Source organism: Channa argus, chromosome 8 (assembly GCF_033026475.1).
Source record: "Channa argus isolate prfri chromosome 8, Channa argus male v1.0, whole genome shotgun sequence".
In the NCBI taxonomy this organism is placed as follows: domain Eukaryota; kingdom Metazoa; phylum Chordata; class Actinopteri; order Anabantiformes; family Channidae; genus Channa; species Channa argus.
The window spans coordinates 16,238,953-16,259,790 of NC_090204.1; the positions used below are offsets into that span (position 1 = coordinate 16,238,953).

At 36.6% G+C, this 20,838-nt stretch overlaps 3 protein-coding genes across 6 annotated transcripts in view; 2 read left to right on the forward strand and 1 right to left on the reverse strand.

Moving 5' to 3' along the window:
- Nucleotides 1-7,853, forward strand: part of abca7 (ATP-binding cassette, sub-family A (ABC1), member 7) — a 32,531-nt gene extending 24,678 nt beyond the window's left edge. For all 3 annotated transcript variants that reach the window (XM_067512295.1, XM_067512296.1, XM_067512297.1), the window contains 11 exons: nucleotides 307-430; nucleotides 1,116-1,245; nucleotides 1,395-1,521; nucleotides 1,969-2,031; nucleotides 2,414-2,520; nucleotides 2,837-2,978; nucleotides 3,347-3,481; nucleotides 4,053-4,156; nucleotides 4,379-4,471; nucleotides 4,606-4,855; nucleotides 5,865-7,853. In XM_067512295.1, the coding sequence (XP_067368396.1) occupies nucleotides 307-430; nucleotides 1,116-1,245; nucleotides 1,395-1,521; nucleotides 1,969-2,031; nucleotides 2,414-2,520; nucleotides 2,837-2,978; nucleotides 3,347-3,481; nucleotides 4,053-4,156; nucleotides 4,379-4,471; nucleotides 4,606-4,855; nucleotides 5,865-6,308 (1,719 nt within the window). In that variant the 3' untranslated portion in view covers nucleotides 6,309-7,853. The remainder of the gene's footprint in view (nucleotides 1-306; nucleotides 431-1,115; nucleotides 1,246-1,394; nucleotides 1,522-1,968; nucleotides 2,032-2,413; nucleotides 2,521-2,836; nucleotides 2,979-3,346; nucleotides 3,482-4,052; nucleotides 4,157-4,378; nucleotides 4,472-4,605; nucleotides 4,856-5,864) is intronic.
- LOC137131268 (uncharacterized) lies at nucleotides 3,397-9,673 on the reverse strand. Of its 2 annotated transcripts, none has more exons than XM_067512305.1 (3): nucleotides 9,125-9,673; nucleotides 8,558-8,781; nucleotides 3,397-3,509 (listed from the first exon to the last, which is right to left on the reverse strand). In XM_067512305.1, exons 1-3 carry the CDS (start codon nucleotides 9,665-9,667, stop codon nucleotides 3,449-3,451), a joined length of 828 nt encoding a protein of 275 aa, XP_067368406.1. In that variant the 5' UTR covers nucleotides 9,668-9,673; the 3' UTR covers nucleotides 3,397-3,448. The 2 variants fall into 2 exon arrangements, with proteins under 2 accessions (XP_067368406.1, XP_067368405.1); XM_067512304.1 differs by lacking the exon at nucleotides 3,397-3,509 and adding an exon at nucleotides 7,811-7,937.
- Nucleotides 9,674-11,166: 1,493 nt separating this feature from the next.
- On the forward strand, nucleotides 11,167-18,975 carry r3hdm4 (R3H domain containing 4). The gene is made up of 8 exons (XM_067513823.1): nucleotides 11,167-11,358; nucleotides 13,150-13,307; nucleotides 13,573-13,694; nucleotides 14,001-14,115; nucleotides 14,187-14,272; nucleotides 15,032-15,117; nucleotides 16,217-16,272; nucleotides 16,565-18,975. Exons 1-8 carry the CDS (start codon nucleotides 11,321-11,323, stop codon nucleotides 16,666-16,668), a joined length of 765 nt encoding a protein of 254 aa, XP_067369924.1. The 5' UTR covers nucleotides 11,167-11,320; the 3' UTR covers nucleotides 16,669-18,975.
- The last annotated feature ends 1,863 nt before the right edge of the window (nucleotides 18,976-20,838 follow it).

Consider the following 20,838-nt stretch of genomic DNA (forward strand, 5'->3'; position numbering starts at 1 on the left):
AGATAATATAATATAGACATTAAAAATGCATTTTGAGTTAACAAATTAAAAATCTCATGGCTAAAGTGTAATAACAGGAAAGATAAAAAGTAAGACCCAGGTTTGCAGAAACATGAAGCTTTATGGGATCTGAATTACAACACTTTTATTGAGCTAAGTTTAGTTTCATGTCGGGCTTTGAGTTTTTAAAATGATCTCAGAAAAAGACAAATCTAGTAATATCTAAGTTACACTTTATCTACCTCTTCAACTTTAACTCTCGCTTAACATTTTGTCAACAATTTCTGGGTCACATTTTCTTTCCAGCACCTAAACGAGGTAAACAGAATTCTGAAGAAGGTGTTTCTCATCTTCCCTCATTTCTGTCTGGGGCGAGGACTCATTGACATGGCTAAAAACCAGGCGATGGCAGATGCATTCCAAAGACTTGGTACCTACTGTATACAGTATATTCACCTCCAAATATAAACCCTATTTTAAAAGTTGCTGTGAAAAATTTAAAAATGACAATGCAATAAATTAGAAATCATTTAAAATCTATATTTTGTGAATGGTACAAAGACAACATATGTAATGTTGAAACTGATATGGTTGGTTATATTTGAAAAATATATAAATGTTAACTGTTATATCCACTCTACATTTCACAACACATTGTGTCTTGGAGCTGTGGAGGCCTATTACTTTACTTTGTACAGCAATAAATTAAGAACTCTTGCTTTATATACAGTTTTAACTGCTCAGCAGTTCAGGGTCTCCTTTGCAGAATGTTTTTACCTCATAATGCAGGTTTTCAGTGAGTGGGACAAAGTTTGATGGTCCTTTAGATTTCATGTCAGAAATGTAAAAAACTATTATATGTTATATTATATGTTGCCTTTGTTCTATTTTCAGCATTTTTCGAAAATCGGGTTTCTAGATAAATCAGTTTGGTATTTTACAGCTGTCTTTAGGCTGATAAACCCTTCTTATGTTTATAAAATATATTTTTTGTATCATGCTTAGAGCATTATTGCACTGATTTATACACAATGTTTTCACAGCAGTAATGTATAGTTAATGTATAGTATAAAGATATGCAGTATCTGTTTTCTTATGTGTTTGTGGTTTCTCAGGCACAAAGCCAACTCTGGAGCCTCTTCAGTGGGATTTTGTGGGAAAGAACCTGTTTGCCATGGCAGCCGAAGGTGTTGTCTTCTTCATATTCACCATTCTGCTGCAGTACAAGTTCTTCATTCGCTTCAGGTGTGTTTGTGTGATAATAAAGTAGAATTTTTCCAAAATCTGAAATAAATAAATAAATAAATTAAACCTGTTGCTTTCTTCTTATAAACATGAGATGTGCAGTTTTCATAGTTACACAGTTCAGGGTGATGTTGTATCTCTCTATTCAGACCGTGGTGGGCTGAATCTGAGATGCCTCCCCTCGGTCCAGAGGATGAGGACGTTGCCAGAGAGAGAGAGAGGGTGAAAAGTGGCAAAGCACAATCAGACATCCTCAGCATGATAGACCTGAGCAAGGTACAACCAGCAATTGAACTTCAAAAGTAAAAAACTGTATCCATCCTGTGAGTGTTTTGTAAGATTTCACAACACAAACAATTCAAGAGCAGGTTAGAGTGTTTTCAGTGGGATTTTCCCTCTTACCAAAAGCAGGGGGGTCTAGCACCATATTTTCTTTATTTGAACAAGACAGACTTATTGATCTGAAAGGAAATTTTTAACAAGTCACTTTACAGAAATGTGAAATGTGGAAAGCAACACAATTACATTTACATTAAGATTTCCTCTAGAAAAAAATATTAACACACTTGACAGATGTAAAAACATACAATACAATAATGGGTACTGGACACTTCATGGTAAATCTTCTCTGCTGATCCTACACAGCAGAGTTGTTAATTTTTTGAAAGCTTCATTGTAAACCTTTGGCTTTTGATGGCCATTGTTTTTTTTGTTTTTTTGCAGGTGTACAAAGCAGGCAGGAAGCCAGCAGTGGATCGCCTTTGCCTTGGAATTCCCCGTGGTGAGGTGAGAGATTTTCACACCAAATGTAACACTTACTACATTATAGTACAATGAAGATAGATGATGAAGATAGCTTGACTTTTGTTTTGATGGGCACGGCTTGTCATTTATATCTGTGTACACAGTTGTTCTCATAAATCATCAGCTAAGTTTGAATAATAATTTAGCAATTATTTTAAGGCTGCTGCAGACACTACTTTATCTTGTGGTTCTACTCCTTTTACTGCTGCTACAACAATAATTACTGGTGCAACAATAGGAACATCTATTCTTTTAACAGTTTTGACTAAATAACTTCACACGGTCGTAAACAAAGAACTAGTTGTTCATTCCATCTATAGTATAAGTAGATACATTTGTAAATTTTGTGTCTTTTGTGCCTTAGTGTTTTGGCCTGCTGGGGGTGAACGGAGCAGGGAAGACCTCTACATTTCGCATGCTAACTGGAGACACATCGATCACCTATGGGGAGGCTTTCCTTAACCACTGCAGGTAAAGAAGTTTTCCACCAGCCAGTGACTCCGTTTTATGAATATACTACATAACTGACATGAACCAATACACATGAAACAGGCGTACTGATTGTATTAGTGGTAGATTAGTGGCCCTTAAAAAAAAAAAAAGTAGTATTACTAGATACAGCAAAAAAACAAAGTAGTATTAGTAGATGCAGCAGTAGAAGACATTCATATTAGGGGAGATATTAATGGCAATAATACCAGTCCAATTAAATAAATATGTGTAGGAAAAGCAGTAGTAGCATTAGCAGCAGCATGTCTGTTAAACTGCATGTTTGGGTGGTTCTTAGTGTGCTGACAGAGATGGAGCGAGTCCACCAGCTGATGGGTTACTGTCCACAATTTGATGCCATCAGTGATCTGCTGACGGGCCGGGAACATCTGGAGCTGTACGCCCGTCTGCGGGGGGTTCAAGAGGACTCTGTTACCAAGGTAAAGGAACAGTTCACCCCTAAACTGAAACTAATGCATAAAGTAATATAAAGACTTTAATCTGGGATTTATAAATTCATACAGATATCTAAAAAATGTCAGGCTAGATAATAAATTCATGTCTATCTCCTAGTTTTCCAGTATTGTTCTGTTACAGGCTGCACATATGAACAGAATAAGCTCTCAGGCTCAGTAGCCTAATATTTTCAGGTGATCATATCAGCTTCAGGTTACATGAGTTGTAACAACTAGGCTGTTTCTAAACTTTTCTTTTTTTTTTTCCACCATTGTGGAGTGACCCATGTATTTAGCTGCAGGATGTGACATGGTGAGCATGACTTGGTTTCTCTGCTTTTCTCTGCTTGTAGGTGGCACAGTGGGGGGTAAAGAAGCTGGGGCTGACCCAATATGCTGAGCGGGAGGCAGGAGGCTACAGCGGAGGCAACAAGAGGAAACTTTCCACTGCCATCTCACTTATTGGGGCTCCACCTGTTATATTTCTGGTAAGGATCCACAAGACAGAGGATGAACCTTTAAGAAATCAATGAAACAACATCACAACATCAAGCATTAAAACATTTTTTACCTCTGTAGAAAATATCCAACATAACAGTGGTGTTAGTATCAACTGTTAAATTCCACATAGGGGTAGAATAGTGTTCAAAAATACTATTGTTACTGCTTTTGATCTTACCACTTGACTGTAAAAAGAGCAGGAACTTTCATTGGTGGTGAGTGTAGCAGAATACCTGAGAATGGTATTAGTATCCTTTTCATCTGTTAAATACAGTTAAACTTACATATAAATACAAGAAATGCCAAGTAACTGACAAACTACAAGCATTGTCTTATTTTAAGTAATATGTAAAAAGTGATTCCACACTAATGAAAATACTCTACATATCACACATACAGCCCAACATTGCAGACATTCATGCAAAAACAAAAGTTTAAAACTTATCATTACCACTCTTTCTTAGTATGTGCCTTTTTCAGAATTTACCTGTAGCCCACCATTACACGTATTATATACCTTACAATTATTCATGTTTTAACTTATATAATTTGGTTTAGGATGAGCCCACCACTGGTATGGACCCAAAAGCCAAAAGGTTTCTGTGGAACTGCATCCTCAGTGTCACCAAAGAGGGAAGAGCTGTAGTTCTTACCTCCCACAGGTAGGAGATGGACAGTACACTGAATTGTTATCTAAAAAGAGGATAATAATCTGATCCAAGGTCGTGATGACAAAATACTTTTAAATGCCTTTTTCAGAAATGGAACACTGAAAAAGAGATCTTTTAGAGTACTTAAAAATCCTTTTGTGCTGCACCATTGTGATCTGTTTGCTACGTGTTTCCTCTGTGCTGTATTGTTTATCCCTGTACCTGTTTGGTCAGCATGGAGGAATGTGAGGCTCTCTGCACCAGAATGGCCATAATGGTCAACGGCAGGTTCCAGTGTCTTGGATCTGTACAACACTTAAAAAACAGGTAACCCCACTCTGAAATCCAGTGTTAGGCAAGCAAGACTTAGCAGTCAGCGAAGGATTGTTGGAGATTTAAAAGTCAAAATCATGTAAGAAACCATGTAAAATCACTGTTTTTTTCTTTACTTTATCCTCAAGATTTGGAGATGGCTACACTATCATCCTTCGTCTGACAGACTCTAATTCTCAGTCAGATACATGTCCTGTCAGCAGCTACATGAAGAACTGTTTTCCAAGCATAGAACTGAAAGAACGCCACCAGAATGTGTTGCAGTACCAGCTCCCCTCACACGCCTGCTGTCTGGCTCGTGTCTTTGATGTCTTGGCCAACAACTATGAGGAGCTCGGCATCACCGACTTCTCTGTGTCACAGACCACCCTGGACCAGGTATGGACACAAATGAAATTGTTGATATTTGTTTGGGTTTCACAAAGCTAGGTCCTGCAAATCAAGTCTCCACACACATTCATTGAAAGCATTGAAATTATTTTTAATATGTGGCTATGATGGCAGTTATGTAGCTTAGTATGTCATCTGCTGAGGAACAGTGTCTGTCTTAAAATAAGTCACATGTTCATGAATATTGAAACGCCTTTTCCATCCATTTATCTATCCATTATCTAAAACGTTTATCATGTTAAGGGTCACAAGGGCTAGAGTCAATCCCAGCTGGACTGGGAAAGACAGATCACCAGAGCTGACACGCCATTAAAATATCCCTTTGTAATAACCTTCCAATTGAAATTTAAAGACACAATCAATGGAAATCCACAACTCTTGTCTGATGCAACAATGTTTTAAAACGTTTTGAATTTAACATGTGGCGACAGCTGAGGATCAAAGTTAGTGTTTATATTACAGAGTTGAAGACAACCCTAGAACCCTCCACATATGGCTGGACCCTCTCTCCATGCAGCATTTCAGTCATTTGTATATTTACAGTTTTAACCTGATTATAGATAAAACTTGCATCTTGTCTTTGGCCAAATTGGAAAGGAAGGTGTTAACCTTGTGAGTTTACCTGCTTATATAAAACAGAAAATAGCCACTGCCCCTCTAGAGCACCTCAACAAGGAAGCTCTGTCCAGGACAATACAAAGAGACTTGACTGCTGAAATGTCTGTGGCTCAGTTTAAGTAGAGCAGACATAGGGTTAGGGTTTGATCCTCAGCTCCTCCTGGCCACATCTCAGTCTACAGAATTCACATAAGCTTACATAACTCTTCATTTACACAGAAAAAATTAAAGTATAGAATTACAGCAAGTAGACATTTTGTTCATGTTGTTTAATTTCAGTTGCTTTAGATTAACTTTAAAAATGTTAATATATCATTTAATGTTTAATAATCAAAGAATAAATCAATGTTATGCATAATAAAGCCTTTTTGTTTTGTAGGTGTTTGTCAACTTTGCAAAAGAGCAGACTGATGACGACCCCCTTACAGATGTGGTCATCAGCAACGGGACAGTACAGACAACACTGACTGCACTGCCCTCAAGGATTAACCTTCCCACCATTCAGCCTCAGCCACCAGTTACCCCCCCTCGGCTAAACAAGACTCCACAGCAGCAGGAGAAATTATCTGACAGAAAAGTGAAAGAAGCTAAATCAAAAAAAGCTAAATCTAGCAAGGGCAAGAAAGAAAGCAGCAGTGCATTGTGGTTACCTCAGTCAGAGCAGACACTTCAAACGAGTCGGAGAAGCAGCAGTGGCTCAAACAGTAGTAATGGTGTTGTTCAGGGAGAATTCAGTGGGTCCAAACACAGAGCAGAGACCTCTAGTAAAGATCCTTCTGCACTTTTTATAGTTGGCAGTAGCACACAGGACAGTGCACTGTGATGATACCGGTGCAACAGAAGTGGCAGACGCAAGGACCAAATACAGTCAAAAGCTTTTATTACTCATTACTTGTTCATTTGAATGTTGCATATAGCAACAATTTGAAGCAGTCCAAACATGTCAACACAGGACAACAGAGTTTACTTAGAGTCTGTCAAAGAAGTGAGTGGAAAAAGTAAAAACTGGTGAAACTGAGACAGTAAAGGTAATCGTATCCCCCCCTGGTCTCCCCTAAAGTTTTTGCTTCTTATCAATGGCTTTGGTGCCTTTTCATTCCTTTACAGATCTGTAGCTTCATCCTACGGTGTCTTCTTATTCTGTATCACCCTAATCAGTCCAAAGCTTTAGTTTATGTGTCATGAAAGAATATGATGTAGCACTCAATATGAAGACAATGGCTGGCATTCCTCAGGGCTCTATCATTAAACCTCTTACATTCTCTTTTTATTTTGCAAAAGCACTTTAAATACAGAAAAGCTGCAAAAAGTAGGAGTAAATGGGTTGGAAAGCCAGAAAGCATTTGCTTGGTTGTTTCAAAACAATATACAGTGGAGCGAATTCTTACTCCACATTCATCATTAAATACCTCTTGCATATTGTTTAACATGTTAAACATATTTAAGTGTTTTGTAAAATCTTTGTCTTGTTTCTGTCACAAATGTTTTTTAATATATCATTTTTTGTGTGATTTGTCACTAGCATGCTGTCCAGGTAAAGGATATTACCTATCATAAGGGAGTAAAACAAGTTCTGCTTTTTTTTTTTTTTTTTTGGTTATTGATATTATTTTCTTTTTTTCCACATTACAGTATAGAGTATCACATCCAGACTTCAGCTTTTGAAATGTTTGGAGACTTCATTTAATTATGGTAAGATAGTAAAATATTCCTAATATATACAATTATCAAGTAGCTGTCTGTCCTTATAAATTTTTCTACTTTACAACAAAAATTTCTGAAGACAGAATCAATCAAACACACAATAATGAATAACAACACTGACCAAACAGTTAAATTATTAATAGTACTGTTTGATCAAACTTAATTGTGTAACCTTTGCTCAGTATTTTCTCTTCACAGTCTTGTTTTTTTGACAGACTTTTTGTAATCAAATCAAATGACAGCTGACAAAGCAAATTGTTAACCTAATACGCTGTTACATACTGTATTTATAGGATTGTTACAATGAGTAACTACACCAAAGACATGAGACAAACACAAAGTATCAGAAGTATTTAAATAAATTCAATCGTTCCATTAAAATACAATGTTTAAAAAGGTTAAATGTATTTGAATGTAAGCATAAAGAGCCCGTCTGCTGTTCTACTGAATGTACAAAAGATGCTTGAACAGTTCTACTTGAACGTAAATGAATCTATGCATCTACTATAACATGTACAATATACACTGAAGAAAGCTAATGTAGAGGAGACAAACAATGTAAATGTCTGTTTTCGAATGTTCTGTCTCTAAGGAAAATAAATATTTATTATGTAATAAAAGTGTTGTGAGTCAGGTTTTCTTTGTCATAGTGACAGTGAGTGTGGGTTTTGGTGCAAAAAAAACAGGTGGAAGCCATGATTGTCCCTTTAGACTGCGTCCGCACACTAATGTTTCTGTTGCAGCTCCACTGTTACAAGAAAAAAGGTTACATTTACTTTAATTAACATTATTTTAGCTTTTCATAACCTTTTATTAAATGACTTATAATGCGCTGTGAAACAGTTATACATAAAAAGAGATTTTAAAACATGTCAAAAATCATGACGTCTTTTGTAAAGAAATTTTTTTCTAACTGCATTTTACTATATTGTCACTCTTTATGTTCATACACCGTTGGTGATAGTTGTCGATAGATACCTTCATAAATGCTAATTTGCTACATTATAGTGTGTTAAAAATCTTTTTAGGGAGTTAAAAAAAATTATGTATTCATTCATATATGTATTCAAATGTATTCATGGTTACAGCCACCTCCAAAGAATCTCATCTAGACAATGGAAATCCTTTAAATTACTTGATTTAATGATGAGGTTTTTATATACTAAAGTGCCCACTTGTCTGTGTCCAGTAAAGTTAGGTATAAAATATTCAGTATATTTTAAAATTTTGTCTCAACTCTTGAAATATTTTTTTTGTAATTGTGTAATATTTAATGCCTCAGTTTTAATGATAATGTACTAGCACTTCCTACATTCTCCTTTACACTGTAGCCACACAAATATCAAAGTATAACACTTACAAACCTACCAAACATATGTGTTTTCTTTGTTTCTTTCCTCTGTGTTGTGGTTGACCATCTTCTCCCTCAGTGGCCGTTCATTAACAGCAAGGAGGAGGTGATCGAGCTGGACTCGTCTCCATGGTCCTTCATCAGCGTCTCTCATCTTCTTCCCCATTTTCTGCGTGACTGTCTGCAGCAGGGTGTCCAGACTCGACAAGGTGATGTCAGGAAGACGAAATTCAGCTGATCTCTGCAAAAAGAAATTAAGAAAGCAAACATTGAAACATGTCATATAATTTCTAAACATTTTGCCCCTCAGATCCGGAAGATTTCAAGATGTAGGAAAATGTACTTGTTTACAGTCTTCCATTTGCTTCTGTGTCTTAGTATTTCTACTTGTTCTGTGATGTCAAACTTCACTTTCACTTGCCTTAAGTCTTAAATGTTTAGTTTTACTGGAAACAAACCACTCCCTTAAAGCTTGCTTCACTCTCAGCGTATTTCAGCATATGAAGTTACAACTGTAACACTTCTGTAAATGTAAAAACACGGTGCAGGTCATTTTATACAAACAAGTTCTCCATTTTGCTTACAGTGTTAGAGAACAGAAGATCATCTATCCAGGGCCTGCTGTCTCCATAACCTCTGCAGCCTGTGGTGGTTGTCTGCTCAAACAAACTGATGGGAGGTAGAGGAGTGAAGCACACCCTTTTGTGGTGGCCACAACGCTCTGGAGTTTGCTTAGGTTGAGTTAAAGGTGGCAGCACAATTCCAGGAAAAAGTTGTTTGAGTTCAGTTTTTTTTTTCAAAGTTGTGTAAGAATCACTTGTATTAATTGTCTGTTCTGCCAACTTAATGACAGATTGGTCTTTTTTACTGCTGCTTTCTGGTTCCTTTTCATTTCTACAGCTGTTAACATCTTCTTTTTCCACTTCCTCTTCCTCCACAGGCCCTTTCGCTGAAGCCAAAATGGGCATTAAGTTGACATAAAGCTTCTTTACATTCCCTGATGTCTCACATGTAGTTATGCATCTGCCTGTAGTGGAGCCACTTGTCATTGTGGAAACTCGAATCTCCTCCTTTGGCTTCACAGCTCTTATCCTGGGAATAGACTTCTTCACTTCCCCCACAATCATCGGATAGGTGTCTGGTTCATGTTTTTCTAGTTTTACTGTCTTTGTCTTCTCTTTCCCCATTCTGACATACGAACAACAAAACCTTGGTGAATGTTCTTGGATATTGTCCAAACATCTCTCAAAAGAAGCTTCTTGAAATAAATATGTTGTCCCGACTCATCAGACCTTCCCAGATCTTTTTCTCTCCAGTAACTGAGAGAAAAACTCAGAACACTTAGTCAACTGCAGGCCTATTAAACTGGCTGTTATGGCAACATGAATACAAAAGGCAAGTGGAAAGTGCAAAAAACGTCATTGTTACTTCAAATTATGTCAAAAGAATGATAATGTTTAATCTTAAAATCACTCAAACATGCTGGAGTTTAAAATTCATGGAGGTGTCAGTGGTTTTATTTTGAAGTTTTGTCAGGAATTTTAATTTAATTAGGTGCCACAGATTTTCTATTTAAAAAGATGAGTCACTCACGAGCTAAAGGAAAACTTGTAACTCACTATATTGTTAGAGTCACATTAATATTAACTTTTATTTATGTGCTTTAGCTTCCTTGTTTTGACAAAAAAATTTTGTAGGCTTCCAAAAGCCCAAAGTTCCATCTAATTTCCATCGTTTGTGGATAATTTAAAAGATGCACTCATCATTTTATAATGGTAACATCAAATAACTGTCTCGTGAAAGAAGTCACTCGTAATGATAAACGCTTATCACCTAACTCTGCAGGTAATTTGTAGTTAATATTATAAACTGAGCCTGGATTAAAAACAGTAAATTGATGGATTGGGATAGTTAATTTATTTAGACTTTGGCTGAAAAAGAAAAGAGAGTTTGTGAACTTCCTAGTTGCTGTAGCAGGTTATATGTGTAATGGTACTGTGGTTCCCCTTTGCTCTAAAGTGTTTTAACAATTATCGGTTGATGTTTATTTCCTGATTTTGTTTAAGAACCCACAGTTTTGCTGCTTTCCTAAACCTGGCCTTAAGTGGCACTAGGCACGGTTTCCCTGTTAACAAAAAGGAGCCCCCAAAACAAAACTTAAATGTTAATATGGGTCTTCAGAATTAATTATAATGTTATTATCATCATTACCATCAAAGTATCATTCTTATTTGTAATCTTTTTAATTATAATCACCCAACGTTTGTCATTTTAATTACTGTACTACATATTTGTCATGGCAATAATTATTACAATTTTGTAAGATCTTGACTTTGTTAATTCCTTGAAATACATTTTTGTTTTATTTGGACAAATAAATAGAATTGAAATAAAACAAATACTGTACATTACTGGTGAAATTTTCTAAATGCCATGTGTTGTATAGTATATATTAAATATTTAGCGTGCCATTCCATATAATCCAAATGTTACAAATGAAATTAACATGTAAATGGAGCATATAGAATTTATATATTGATTTCTTTTAAAAGCGTTATGGAGTGGCTCTAAGAGCAGACAGAGTGAGACCTCTTACTTTTTTTTTTTTTTTAAAGCTCTTTGTGTTTGTTCTGCTGCCTCTGTCTGGGTCTGGCTAGCAGCCGCCGAGCTAGCTTCTGTCAAACGTACGTCTCTTTTAGTTTGTCTTTTCCTTCCCCATATTTGTGTTTTTTTTAAACGGTCCATTGGTGGAGTGCATCCGTCTGTTCTGCTTAAATAAGATGGTGGTTTTGACAAATAACGAAGAACAGGATTACATGTAAGTGACAAATACGAGTCTGTTTTGTTAGCAAGCTAGCTAGCATTAAGTTATGCAGAGTTGAAATACCACGCTAGTTAGCGTTAGCGAGAATGGATGTAGATAAGCTAGCCGTTCAACAGCTAACTAATTAGCTGATTTGGGTGTTGTGATTTGGATTCCCTCACGCCAAGGTGATTTTATCAACAAACTGATAAACCTGACGAATTTCTCTTGAGTTTTTCCTACTACATGCGTTATTCAGATCTTTGAATGACTTCCCTGTTGTCAAGACCGAGGTACGGGGTGTCATAGTATATGTATATATGTATATGTTTACAGTATGTACAATTTTACAGCTATTAAAACCGCTGCATGGCTACAGACGAGAGCGTACGGCGTTTTATTCGGATTCATATATCACACGGAAATTTTGTGATGTGTCCCATTTTGGACAAAGCTAACTAACTAACGCAGATTACACCGTATTATGTTGCTGCACTTTTGCGTGTAACCTGCAGGGCTACGGCAAAAATAGCATCGGCTGAACAAGTTGCTAACTCACAGGCAGAAAACACACCACCCACTGACCTACATCGAAGGGTGTTGCAGAATACTCTTCACTGCTATGACCCATTTAAAACTACAGCAGAAAGAAATGGCAGGGGGCACAGTACTGCAAAGCAGAAACAGCCATGCTAGTTTTAGGGAGACTGCTGATGAATGAAAATGTAATTAATATGTGCTAAACATCAAAAGTAAGTGTCAGGTTTTCATCAACAGGCACGATTTTATTTCCAGACATCACAATGATGATTTACAAAGTTTTGGCTGCCTCATTCATTTTAAATGGGGTGTAAGGCAGTCGTCCACGGACCATAGGGTCAGTGGTTCGATCACCGGTCCCGGCTATATGTCGATGTGTCTTTGGGCAAGACACTGAACCCCTAACAGCCCATTCCCCTTCCCAGCTGTGCAGTGCTGGTCCAAGCCCGGTAGAAATTGGGGAGGGTTGCGTCAGATTCCAGCGTAAAAACTGGGCCAATTCAACATGCGGACAATGATCCGCTGTCGCGACCCTGAACTCACGGGATGAGCTGCAAGGACAAATAAAAAAACAAAAAAACAATTTTAAACCACCTCTTTTTATAATGCACTCAAGGATGACTCCACTGCCCTCTTTTACCTCAAAACTAAACGCATAGTAGAATCACCTTTCTGACAATTTCAACCTAAAAACTGAGAAATTATAACCTTGTAAAAATAGAAGACGTGGCAGAGCCACTGTATTTCATTGCATTAAATTGCACACGTGGCCATCATGATATGCCGGTTGTGTATATTGTAATAATAAACTAGAATCTTAGATTTTTCTGAAATATCTGATATATTTGACGATATTTCATATTATGTCAGTATTTGAAAACCATAGAAACGGGCAAGGACTGTTTTCTATTATAATTAAACCCAAATGAATATGGTTTTCTATGTAATGATGGGAAGGTTTGTCCTCTCCACCATCGAATATAAGAATGACATACACATCTTCATTATAATCCTGCTTACCTGTTTTTACTCTAGTTATTCTTAAAGACATTTATTATTGTTAAAGACAAGAACTGTAAGGTAAGCGTAGCAAAGATGTATATGCAGCAGCTTGAGGAAAAGTGAACACCAAATCTGTTACAGTTTAACTATTTCCTTCAACATAAAATACCACAAATTACTCGGCCAGAGGACTTTGTTACTTCGTTATTCCACCATAATGATTTCTTTGACTAAGTTCACATTTTCATCTTATTTATTTCCCAGCCTGATAGAGGAGCGTAAATGCACCTCACTTCCCAACTCTCCCGCCAAGCGCGTGTCTCCCACCAAAAGGAAGCAGTTCTTTATCAACCAAGCCATCCGCAATTCTGAACTCACCCCCCGAGCCAAAGGCAAAAAGAGCCTCCGTCGACAGGAGAACAGTAAGCTCTGCTTTTGCATTTTCAGATTGTGCTGGAAAAGTCTTTAGAGGAAACTCCAAATTTTGAGACTCTCTTATTTCTTTGATTTCTTTTGTACTCATAGATTTAGCATTGAAATTGAGAAACATGTCACCTTCATTAATGGAAATTTACATTTAACTGACATTTATCTGAAGAATTAACATCTTTGGCTTTCTCATTATCTGCTATTCAAGCTCTGCTTACATCATAGCTATCATCACTTCTCTCCTTCCCTGAAAATCAGACCGGTATCTTGCTAATCTTCTTGAGAGGGATGAGTGCTCCAAAGATGATATGGAGGTTTGCAGTAACCCTGCTATCCCGTCCATCTTCACTGAAGCCCGCACCAATGAATACTACATAGAGGTTAGTCTGCTTTGCTTCGATTATGCTCTAAAGCAGTGGTAACGAATGGGTGGACCCAGACGGAAATTACATTTCGACCGGCGACTCTTTTCTGAGATTGTTATTTTTTTTAATGTATAACTAAATTATAATTCAACTTAAACATCATGTTGTTGGAGACCTGCGCATGAGGAAATTTTCTCTATTCGAACCTCTTTAAATCGTAATTGACTACCCCTGCTCTAAAGCATCCTACAGGGCTTTAAATTTTTTGACGTTTTTGTGTTCATGTTTCAGCTGATTTGCTTTTTGTCTTGCTCTTCAAAGCCATGGAATGATTTCATGAATTGCTCTGGTGAGGAGCAGGAGAAGCTGCTCTCTCTGTTGGAGCAAGAGGAGGCCAAGAAGAAAATCACCAGGCCTCTCAAAGACCAGAGGAATGGTGAGTGTGTCAGTCAGTAGTTTTTTGTCTGAATAGAGCTGTTTGGCTGAATTTCAATCATTTCTTCACAGTATATCCTGCCTTCACTGCTCAGGACTGCTTCCAGAGAATCGATCGCCGGCTGCGAGCGACTCTGAAACGGAAGCAAATCCCATTGGTAAGTGTCATGTATTCTTCTCATTGTGCTTGGAGCATAATTGTTTGGTTAATAATTAATTAAGTGGATCAAGTTTTGTATACATGACAGGAATCTATACTGTACAGTTGCCTAAAGCTTAAGTTCAAGTTTGATCACTAAACCTAAAACACTTGTTGGTTTACTTTTCATGTGTTTGCTGCTGGTAAAAAAATCGCATCTGTGTACCAGACGCAGAGACCATACTTTTGTCTTTCGGTCACTACTGAAAATGTCTTTATATCCTTCATTTCTTAGTTGACCTGTGTGACACTGAGTTTGGGTTTGTATTTTCTCAATTAATTGAGCATTCCATTTCTGGGTTAAAATTTCTATAAAAATATCAAGGTGTTTTCCAGTGCTCAAGATATCTTGTATCCTTTTTAAAATATATTCAGTTTATAGTTATATAAAACACAGAAAAGCAACAAATCTTGATATTTAAAGAGCAGGAACCAGCTAATTCTTTTCATTTTTGTAGAAAAAAACTTGATAAATTATTTAGAAATAGATGAATCAGTTACGTGAGACTAATTGTTTCAGTTGTACATTGGTTGTTTGACATTGGCAAACTTGATTTAATTCAGCTAACAGCTAACTGAAATTCAGGCACCACAGCAGCAGAGCAGAGATTAAAACTACAGAATAAATAAATATTTAGAACTATGTGATATGTGTGATTGAACCTCTGTGTTGTCTTCCTATCGGAGACTCACTGCTGATGTTTTTCTTTCCTCACAGGGAACTCTAGAAGTGCTTGAGGAAAACCTTCTGAGCTTCTTCAACGCTCAACCTCGCTCAGTTTACACAACCAACCTCACCAGCAGGTAGCAACTGCAACTGCACTTTTTATATTTAGGTTTTCTTAAGTCTGACAAAACATTGAAATAAGTTTCCTCATAAATAGGTCTTCGATGGCACTGGTGATGGGTAAAATATAATAAATTCAATGGCTTCTGTTGGCTGTAATGCCATTTGAAATATACTATTGTATCTGATTGCAGCTGTCAGGGGAATTTACACAACTATAAACAGTTTGATCCTTTTTGAGTTTCAGTACATCTGTAAAACAATTGACCTCCATAAGTGATTCATTCATATTATATAATATTTGGAAGTACTAAAACATTTGTATTAAATAATTCCAGATTGTATTTCATGGTAGGTCATTTTCTGACTTTCCATGCTGTCGATCCTTTTATATGACCATGAAACAGGCATTAAATTGGTTTCAATGTGCTATTACGGTTGGGCTTAAACATCTTAAATTTAACTTAAATCCTGCAAAAAACATTGTTTGTTTATATTCTTCTTGAATATAATTATATTGTACAAACATACAGGAGCTTTTTCTACTCCACTTAAAGATAGATTTTCATTTTTTTTTATTCAGTAGACTGAACTCATGGGCCATTTGGGTCGATCAGTGACTTTATGGAAAATGTTTCTATGCATTCAGACTGACTTCAGCCCCCACATTTATTTGTGTAGTCCAGCAAGGCAACAGGGTGCTAAAGTATCTTCTTAAAAATAAATAAATAATGTTGAAAATAAAATGTTGCAGTCTGAATACATTTCCTGCATCATATATCATGTTTACAAAGCTCCTCATGTTGTCCTTATCATTTAACCACTAAACATGTTTACAGCCTAGATTGATAAATATTTAACAGTTTATATTAGATTACATGAAACCTGTATGATCCACACAAAGAAGAGTAACTGCAGCAGCAGGAAATCCAATACAGTAAACACAAAAACAGGATGTGAGCATAAAGAAAACAAGTGAGATGAAGCAGTGCATTATATTTGTTGATCTGTACATCGAAACTGGGTCAATAAAGATAATTTACCACCACAAGTTTGAATCAGGTTTAAAAGAAGACGAGTGAAAAGTCACGCTTCTGTTGTTTATTTATGAATCAGCTTTGAGAGACTGCTTCTTCACGCCATCTGCCAGTACATGGACCTGGCCTCTGCAAGTGAGTGGATACAAAAACACGGACACAAAGGAGCAATATGTCTAATCAGCATTACTTGCCTTTAAATATGATATTCACTCAATTGTTAATATATTTAAAGACAGAAATGTTTCCCTCCTGGTAATATGCATGTAGTAATCATTTGTCAAATATTGGTATCTTTAGCAACCATAAAATACCCTTTTAGTTAAAATAAATATTTATTTTTTGTTTATTTAATCTTATTTATTCAGCCTTGTTAGTCTTACAAAGCTAGCTTACTGCATTTCACATGAGTCTGTTGGATCCTCAGGCAACGACAATAACGGCTTGCGTCAGACTGAAGTGGTTAACAAACAAGAAGAGTTTCTGCCTCCTACACCTCTGCTGTCTGTCTACCTCGAGCGGATGAGCTGAGAGCAGGACTTCTGCGTGGCCATGGTGCAGACAGGAGCTCTATCTGTATGTAATGCCTGTGTAACATCCACCATGCTCAGGAAACCACTGAATGATGCTTGCTTCCCTCTGCTTGGTCTCTGGTTTCTGTAGTAAATTTTCCATACGTTTTTATTTATAAATCAATCAAGCATTTGTATAGGGTGTGCTAAATGTTAATATATATTAGCATGTTAACTGCTCATTCTGCAGAGGATAACAAGTATATATTTATTGCAGATAAACATTAGAATTGATTAACTATTTTCTTGTTCCAAAATTAGCAAATTTCACAGTTTCTGGTCCTCTTCTAAACATCTAAATCTAGAGTTGCAAAAGCAATTTTGCAAGAAAAAGGAAAGATCCGTTTTTGAACGGTCTACAGTGTAGACAGTTCACATGCTGAACGTGTATAATAGCATCAATAATGCATAGTTGATCACTCTCCTGTTCAAAGTTAATTGAGAATTGACATTTATTAACCCCTTTCCCCCCTTTCTCGCCATTTGTGATTAGTGCAGGCTAAAACACATAAAGAAAAGAGGAAGTAGTGCAGCAGAGCTGCATTTTCACAACAAAGAGCAGGACAGATGATGTTTCGAGCAGGTGACATGACTCTGCTGTCGTACTTTTTTCACTCTGCATCACAGTGCTGTGATCCTTCACTGTATGCTTTTATCACAAAATGTCACACTGACATTGGACAGTCTGACACTGATTAAAACGTTATTAGACTTACAAAGTGAAACATGAAATAAACTTAGACGATCATTGTTGTGCAAACTTGAATAGCACTGTAGAGTATAAAAAAGTGCAAAGACGAGAATACATTATGACAATAATAACCTAAAAAGTAATGGAAAATTTACTTGGAACCCATTTGTACAGTAGTCTCAAAGGTGCTGTAGGGCTAATAATGAATGACTGAGTTTATAAGGTGCTAAGACCTCTACCGCACAAAGAAATACTTTACTGCCCGACAGATTGGCCTTTAGGATTTGTGTAAGTAGCGAGGTATGAAGCAGGAATATCAATAATCTTTCTGCATCATATGCACAGAGACATTGTAGGTAGAGAATCATGAAAAGGTGTAAAGATAGCAGCGTCTGATATGTTCTGAAATCAGTTTTATAGGACACCTTCACTCACATTAAACTTGCTTCTTTTGGTTATAGTTTGAGTAGTACATGTAAATAAATGCCATTAAACTTCTCTTACTTCCCTTTATTAAACTAGGCTGAAATATCTCTACTTCTAGCTGAAAAATGAAAAAAATGTTGTCACCTTATCTATACACAGGATATTTATGGTCTTTAGTTATTATCTGTGGGATATGCTTACAGTTTACATGACTAAGCTGTTGTGATTCAAATAACAGCTGAGAACAAACATCTGTTTCAATGTGAGTGTATGGCAGGACTGTGCCTGAACCCTGCACGCTGGTGTAGACGAGGTATAAATGTTTCAGTCACAGTCAATATTCAAGGACAAGTAAAGAACTAAATGTTGTTAAAACACCTCTAGCCTCCAACCTATTTGAAGTTCACTGGTGGGTTTTACTCAAAATGTACAGTGTTCACTGAGTTTACACAAAACTGCAACGTTTAAAGCCTCTTTGATACTTGAACCTGTTGCCTAAAAGCTCAACTGTCTGTACAATGGCCCTGTTACACCAATGGAAAAATAACACGCAGTTCATGTGTTTTGATGGTGAAACCCTGCCGAGTTTTGGTTATAGTTTCATCTCAATATTAACATATACAAATCCCAGTAAAGCACTTCTGCCTTATGATCACAGGTTTTTATGTTTTTCTGTACATATATTTCTACATTTGTACTTGATTGGAAATAGGTTTCCAAAATCCAAAGTATTTAAAAAAAAAAAAAATTCTTCCTGTTTTCTTTTTATACTGTCGTCAGAAGTGTAACATAACTTTTGTCGACAACCAAAGTTTATGAATTTTTGTTTATGGAAATCCAACTTCTCAGGCTTTGAACTTCTTACTCTGAATGTCATGTAGTGCGTTTACATGGTGTCATTCTCTGTGTACTGTGTATTTTCTTCCAGATGAACCGGAATCATATTCGCTGCCAACTTTTTAGATACCTGTGGAAGTAGTTGTGCCGTAAATAATGAACTTTGAAATAATTGACTTGTGCCAACGTTTGCATTGAAAATGCCTGTAATAGTCTGAGAGCTTTATACACTAGTTTTGTGTATATAATGGTGTGTCTGTGCTACAGTACTTATTTATAATTATCACTGCAACTATTAAATGATTTAAGATATTTGTTCTCATTTTGTTTCATTGTGTACTTTTTAATAACATGATAGTCTGCCTCAAGGGGGGGAGAAAGAATACATGAAGATGAGAATTTAGACTTTTCTTGTTTTCATGAATATTGCAAGGCAATCTGTAAATTGCAGCTTTAAATTAAAAAGGTGACAAAAATGAAGCAGAGATAATATCTGTTTAAGTCTGTTTCACTTCCAAACCTCCCCCTAACTCGTTTCCAAAAATGTCCCAGCTGCAGGTAATCTTGTTGGTAATCTTTTCACTTGCTACCTCATTCCATGTACACTATGTGCATAGGAATATTTAAGTTGGGGAAAAAAAATTACAAAAATAATAGCAACAAAATGTACCAATTATCAAAAGTACTTTTTGTATATTCTATTGTATTTTTTTATATTACTGGATGATTATGATTGATGTATTAACATGCAGTACTTTACATCTGTGTATGAAAATGACTGATGTTTATGTTGGACCCCATTCTCTTTCCTTTTACTATTACTTTGTTGTAGTGTTAAGATTAATAATGTTGTTTTATTTATAAAGCACTTTACATTTGTGGGCAGATCTAAAAGTGCACCACAAGCAGATTAAAAACAAGAATAAAACACAAAAAACATAAAGGGTAAATTTAAAGTAATAAAAAAAATTGCATTCCCATTAATATGCTTTTCGAACCAGAAAAGTCTTTAACAGTTTATTGAAACAGTCCACAGTCTCTTGTGCCCTCAAGTTCTCAGGCAAGACGTTCCAGGGCCATGGAGCAATTGCTGAGAAAGCTTGATCCCCCATTGTGTGGAGTCTGGTCCTGGAGGGGCAGAGATGGTATATATTTGTGGATTGTGGTGTGAGGAGTTCTTTAAGATATTGTGGGGCAATTCCATGGATGCACTGGTGGGTAAGTGAAGTGTCTGGAGGATAGGATTGATGTGCTCACATTTCCACACCCTCCTAAGGAGCCTGGTAATAGTGTTTTCAATGTTTTGGAGCTTTTGAAGCCTCCTGCCAGAGATCCCAAAGAGGAGTGCATTACAATAGTCCAGCCTGGAGGAGCCAAACTTGTGGAACAGCTTTTTTGTGTATCAATACTTTTTTGATTTATCCAGCCTGTCTGTTGGATTCTACCTCGCAATCTCTTCAGAAAAAAATCAATCTACTTGTCACAAATATGTACTCCTAAGGCAAAAATAGAGAAAAGAGGCCCACACTGCACTACAAGCTGGGAAATACAAATGAACAAATTAAGGAATGTGGCTTTCTGTAATTACATTTGCTGGGAATTTATTATGCCACATGTGGATCATTTGCTAGTATTTTAGTTTTTGAAAACACCAACATACAAACTCATAAGTTTGTAGTTTGGGGTTTCACATAGGTTTTGTTGACATTAACATGTATTTTAGGGCTGAATGGCTCTGAACTTAAAATAAAATAAAAGGCTTCTTCTAAAATGTATCAGTAATAGAAATAGAAATATACTGTGTAACAGAGTTTTGTAAGTATTTTGTTTTTTTAATTTATATGCATAGTGGCTCCGTGAGTAGAGTGGCAACCTACTGACCATAGGGTCTGATGTTTGTGCCCCACTCTTCCCAACCACATGTCAGAAGTGTCCCTGGGCAAGACACTGAACCCCCAACAGCCAACCCACAACAACCCACCCCCAGTAGAAATTGGGGAGGGTTGCATCAGGAAGGGCATCCGGGGTACAAAACTGTCCCCAATCAACATGCAGACAAATGATCCGCTGTAGCGACCCTGAACTGACAGGTTAAGCCAAAAGTACAAAAAAATGAATAAATAATATGCATATTGATGTTGTAAGCATGACAGTAAATGCATTCTCTTACCCATA

What these genes read in the sequence shown, in the direction of transcription:
- r3hdm4 (XM_067513823.1), top strand. Translation starts at nt 11,321, where the DNA reads ATGGTGGTTTTGACAAATAACGAAGAACAGGATTACAT. An exon ending in CCTCCGTCGACAGGAGAACA is followed by an intron (nt 13,308 to 13,572) that starts GTAAGCTCTGCT and finishes CCTGAAAATCAG; the next exon opens with ACCGGTATCTTGCTAATCTT. An exon ending in AACGGAAGCAAATCCCATTG is followed by an intron (nt 14,273 to 15,031) that starts GTAAGTGTCATG and finishes CTTTCCTCACAG; the next exon opens with GGAACTCTAGAAGTGCTTGA.
- LOC137131268 (XM_067512304.1), bottom strand. Translation starts at nt 9,667, where the DNA reads ATGATTGTGGGGGAAGTGAAGAAGTCTATTCCCAGGATAAGAGCTGTG. An exon ending in ATCTTCTGTTCTCTAACACT is followed by an intron (nt 8,782 to 9,124) that starts GTAAGCAAAATG and finishes TTCTTTTTGCAG; the next exon opens with AGATCAGCTGAATTTCGTCT. An exon ending in AAAGAAAACACATATGTTTG is followed by an intron (nt 7,938 to 8,557) that starts GTAGGTTTGTAA and finishes TTCTTGTAACAG; the next exon opens with TGGAGCTGCAACAGAAACAT.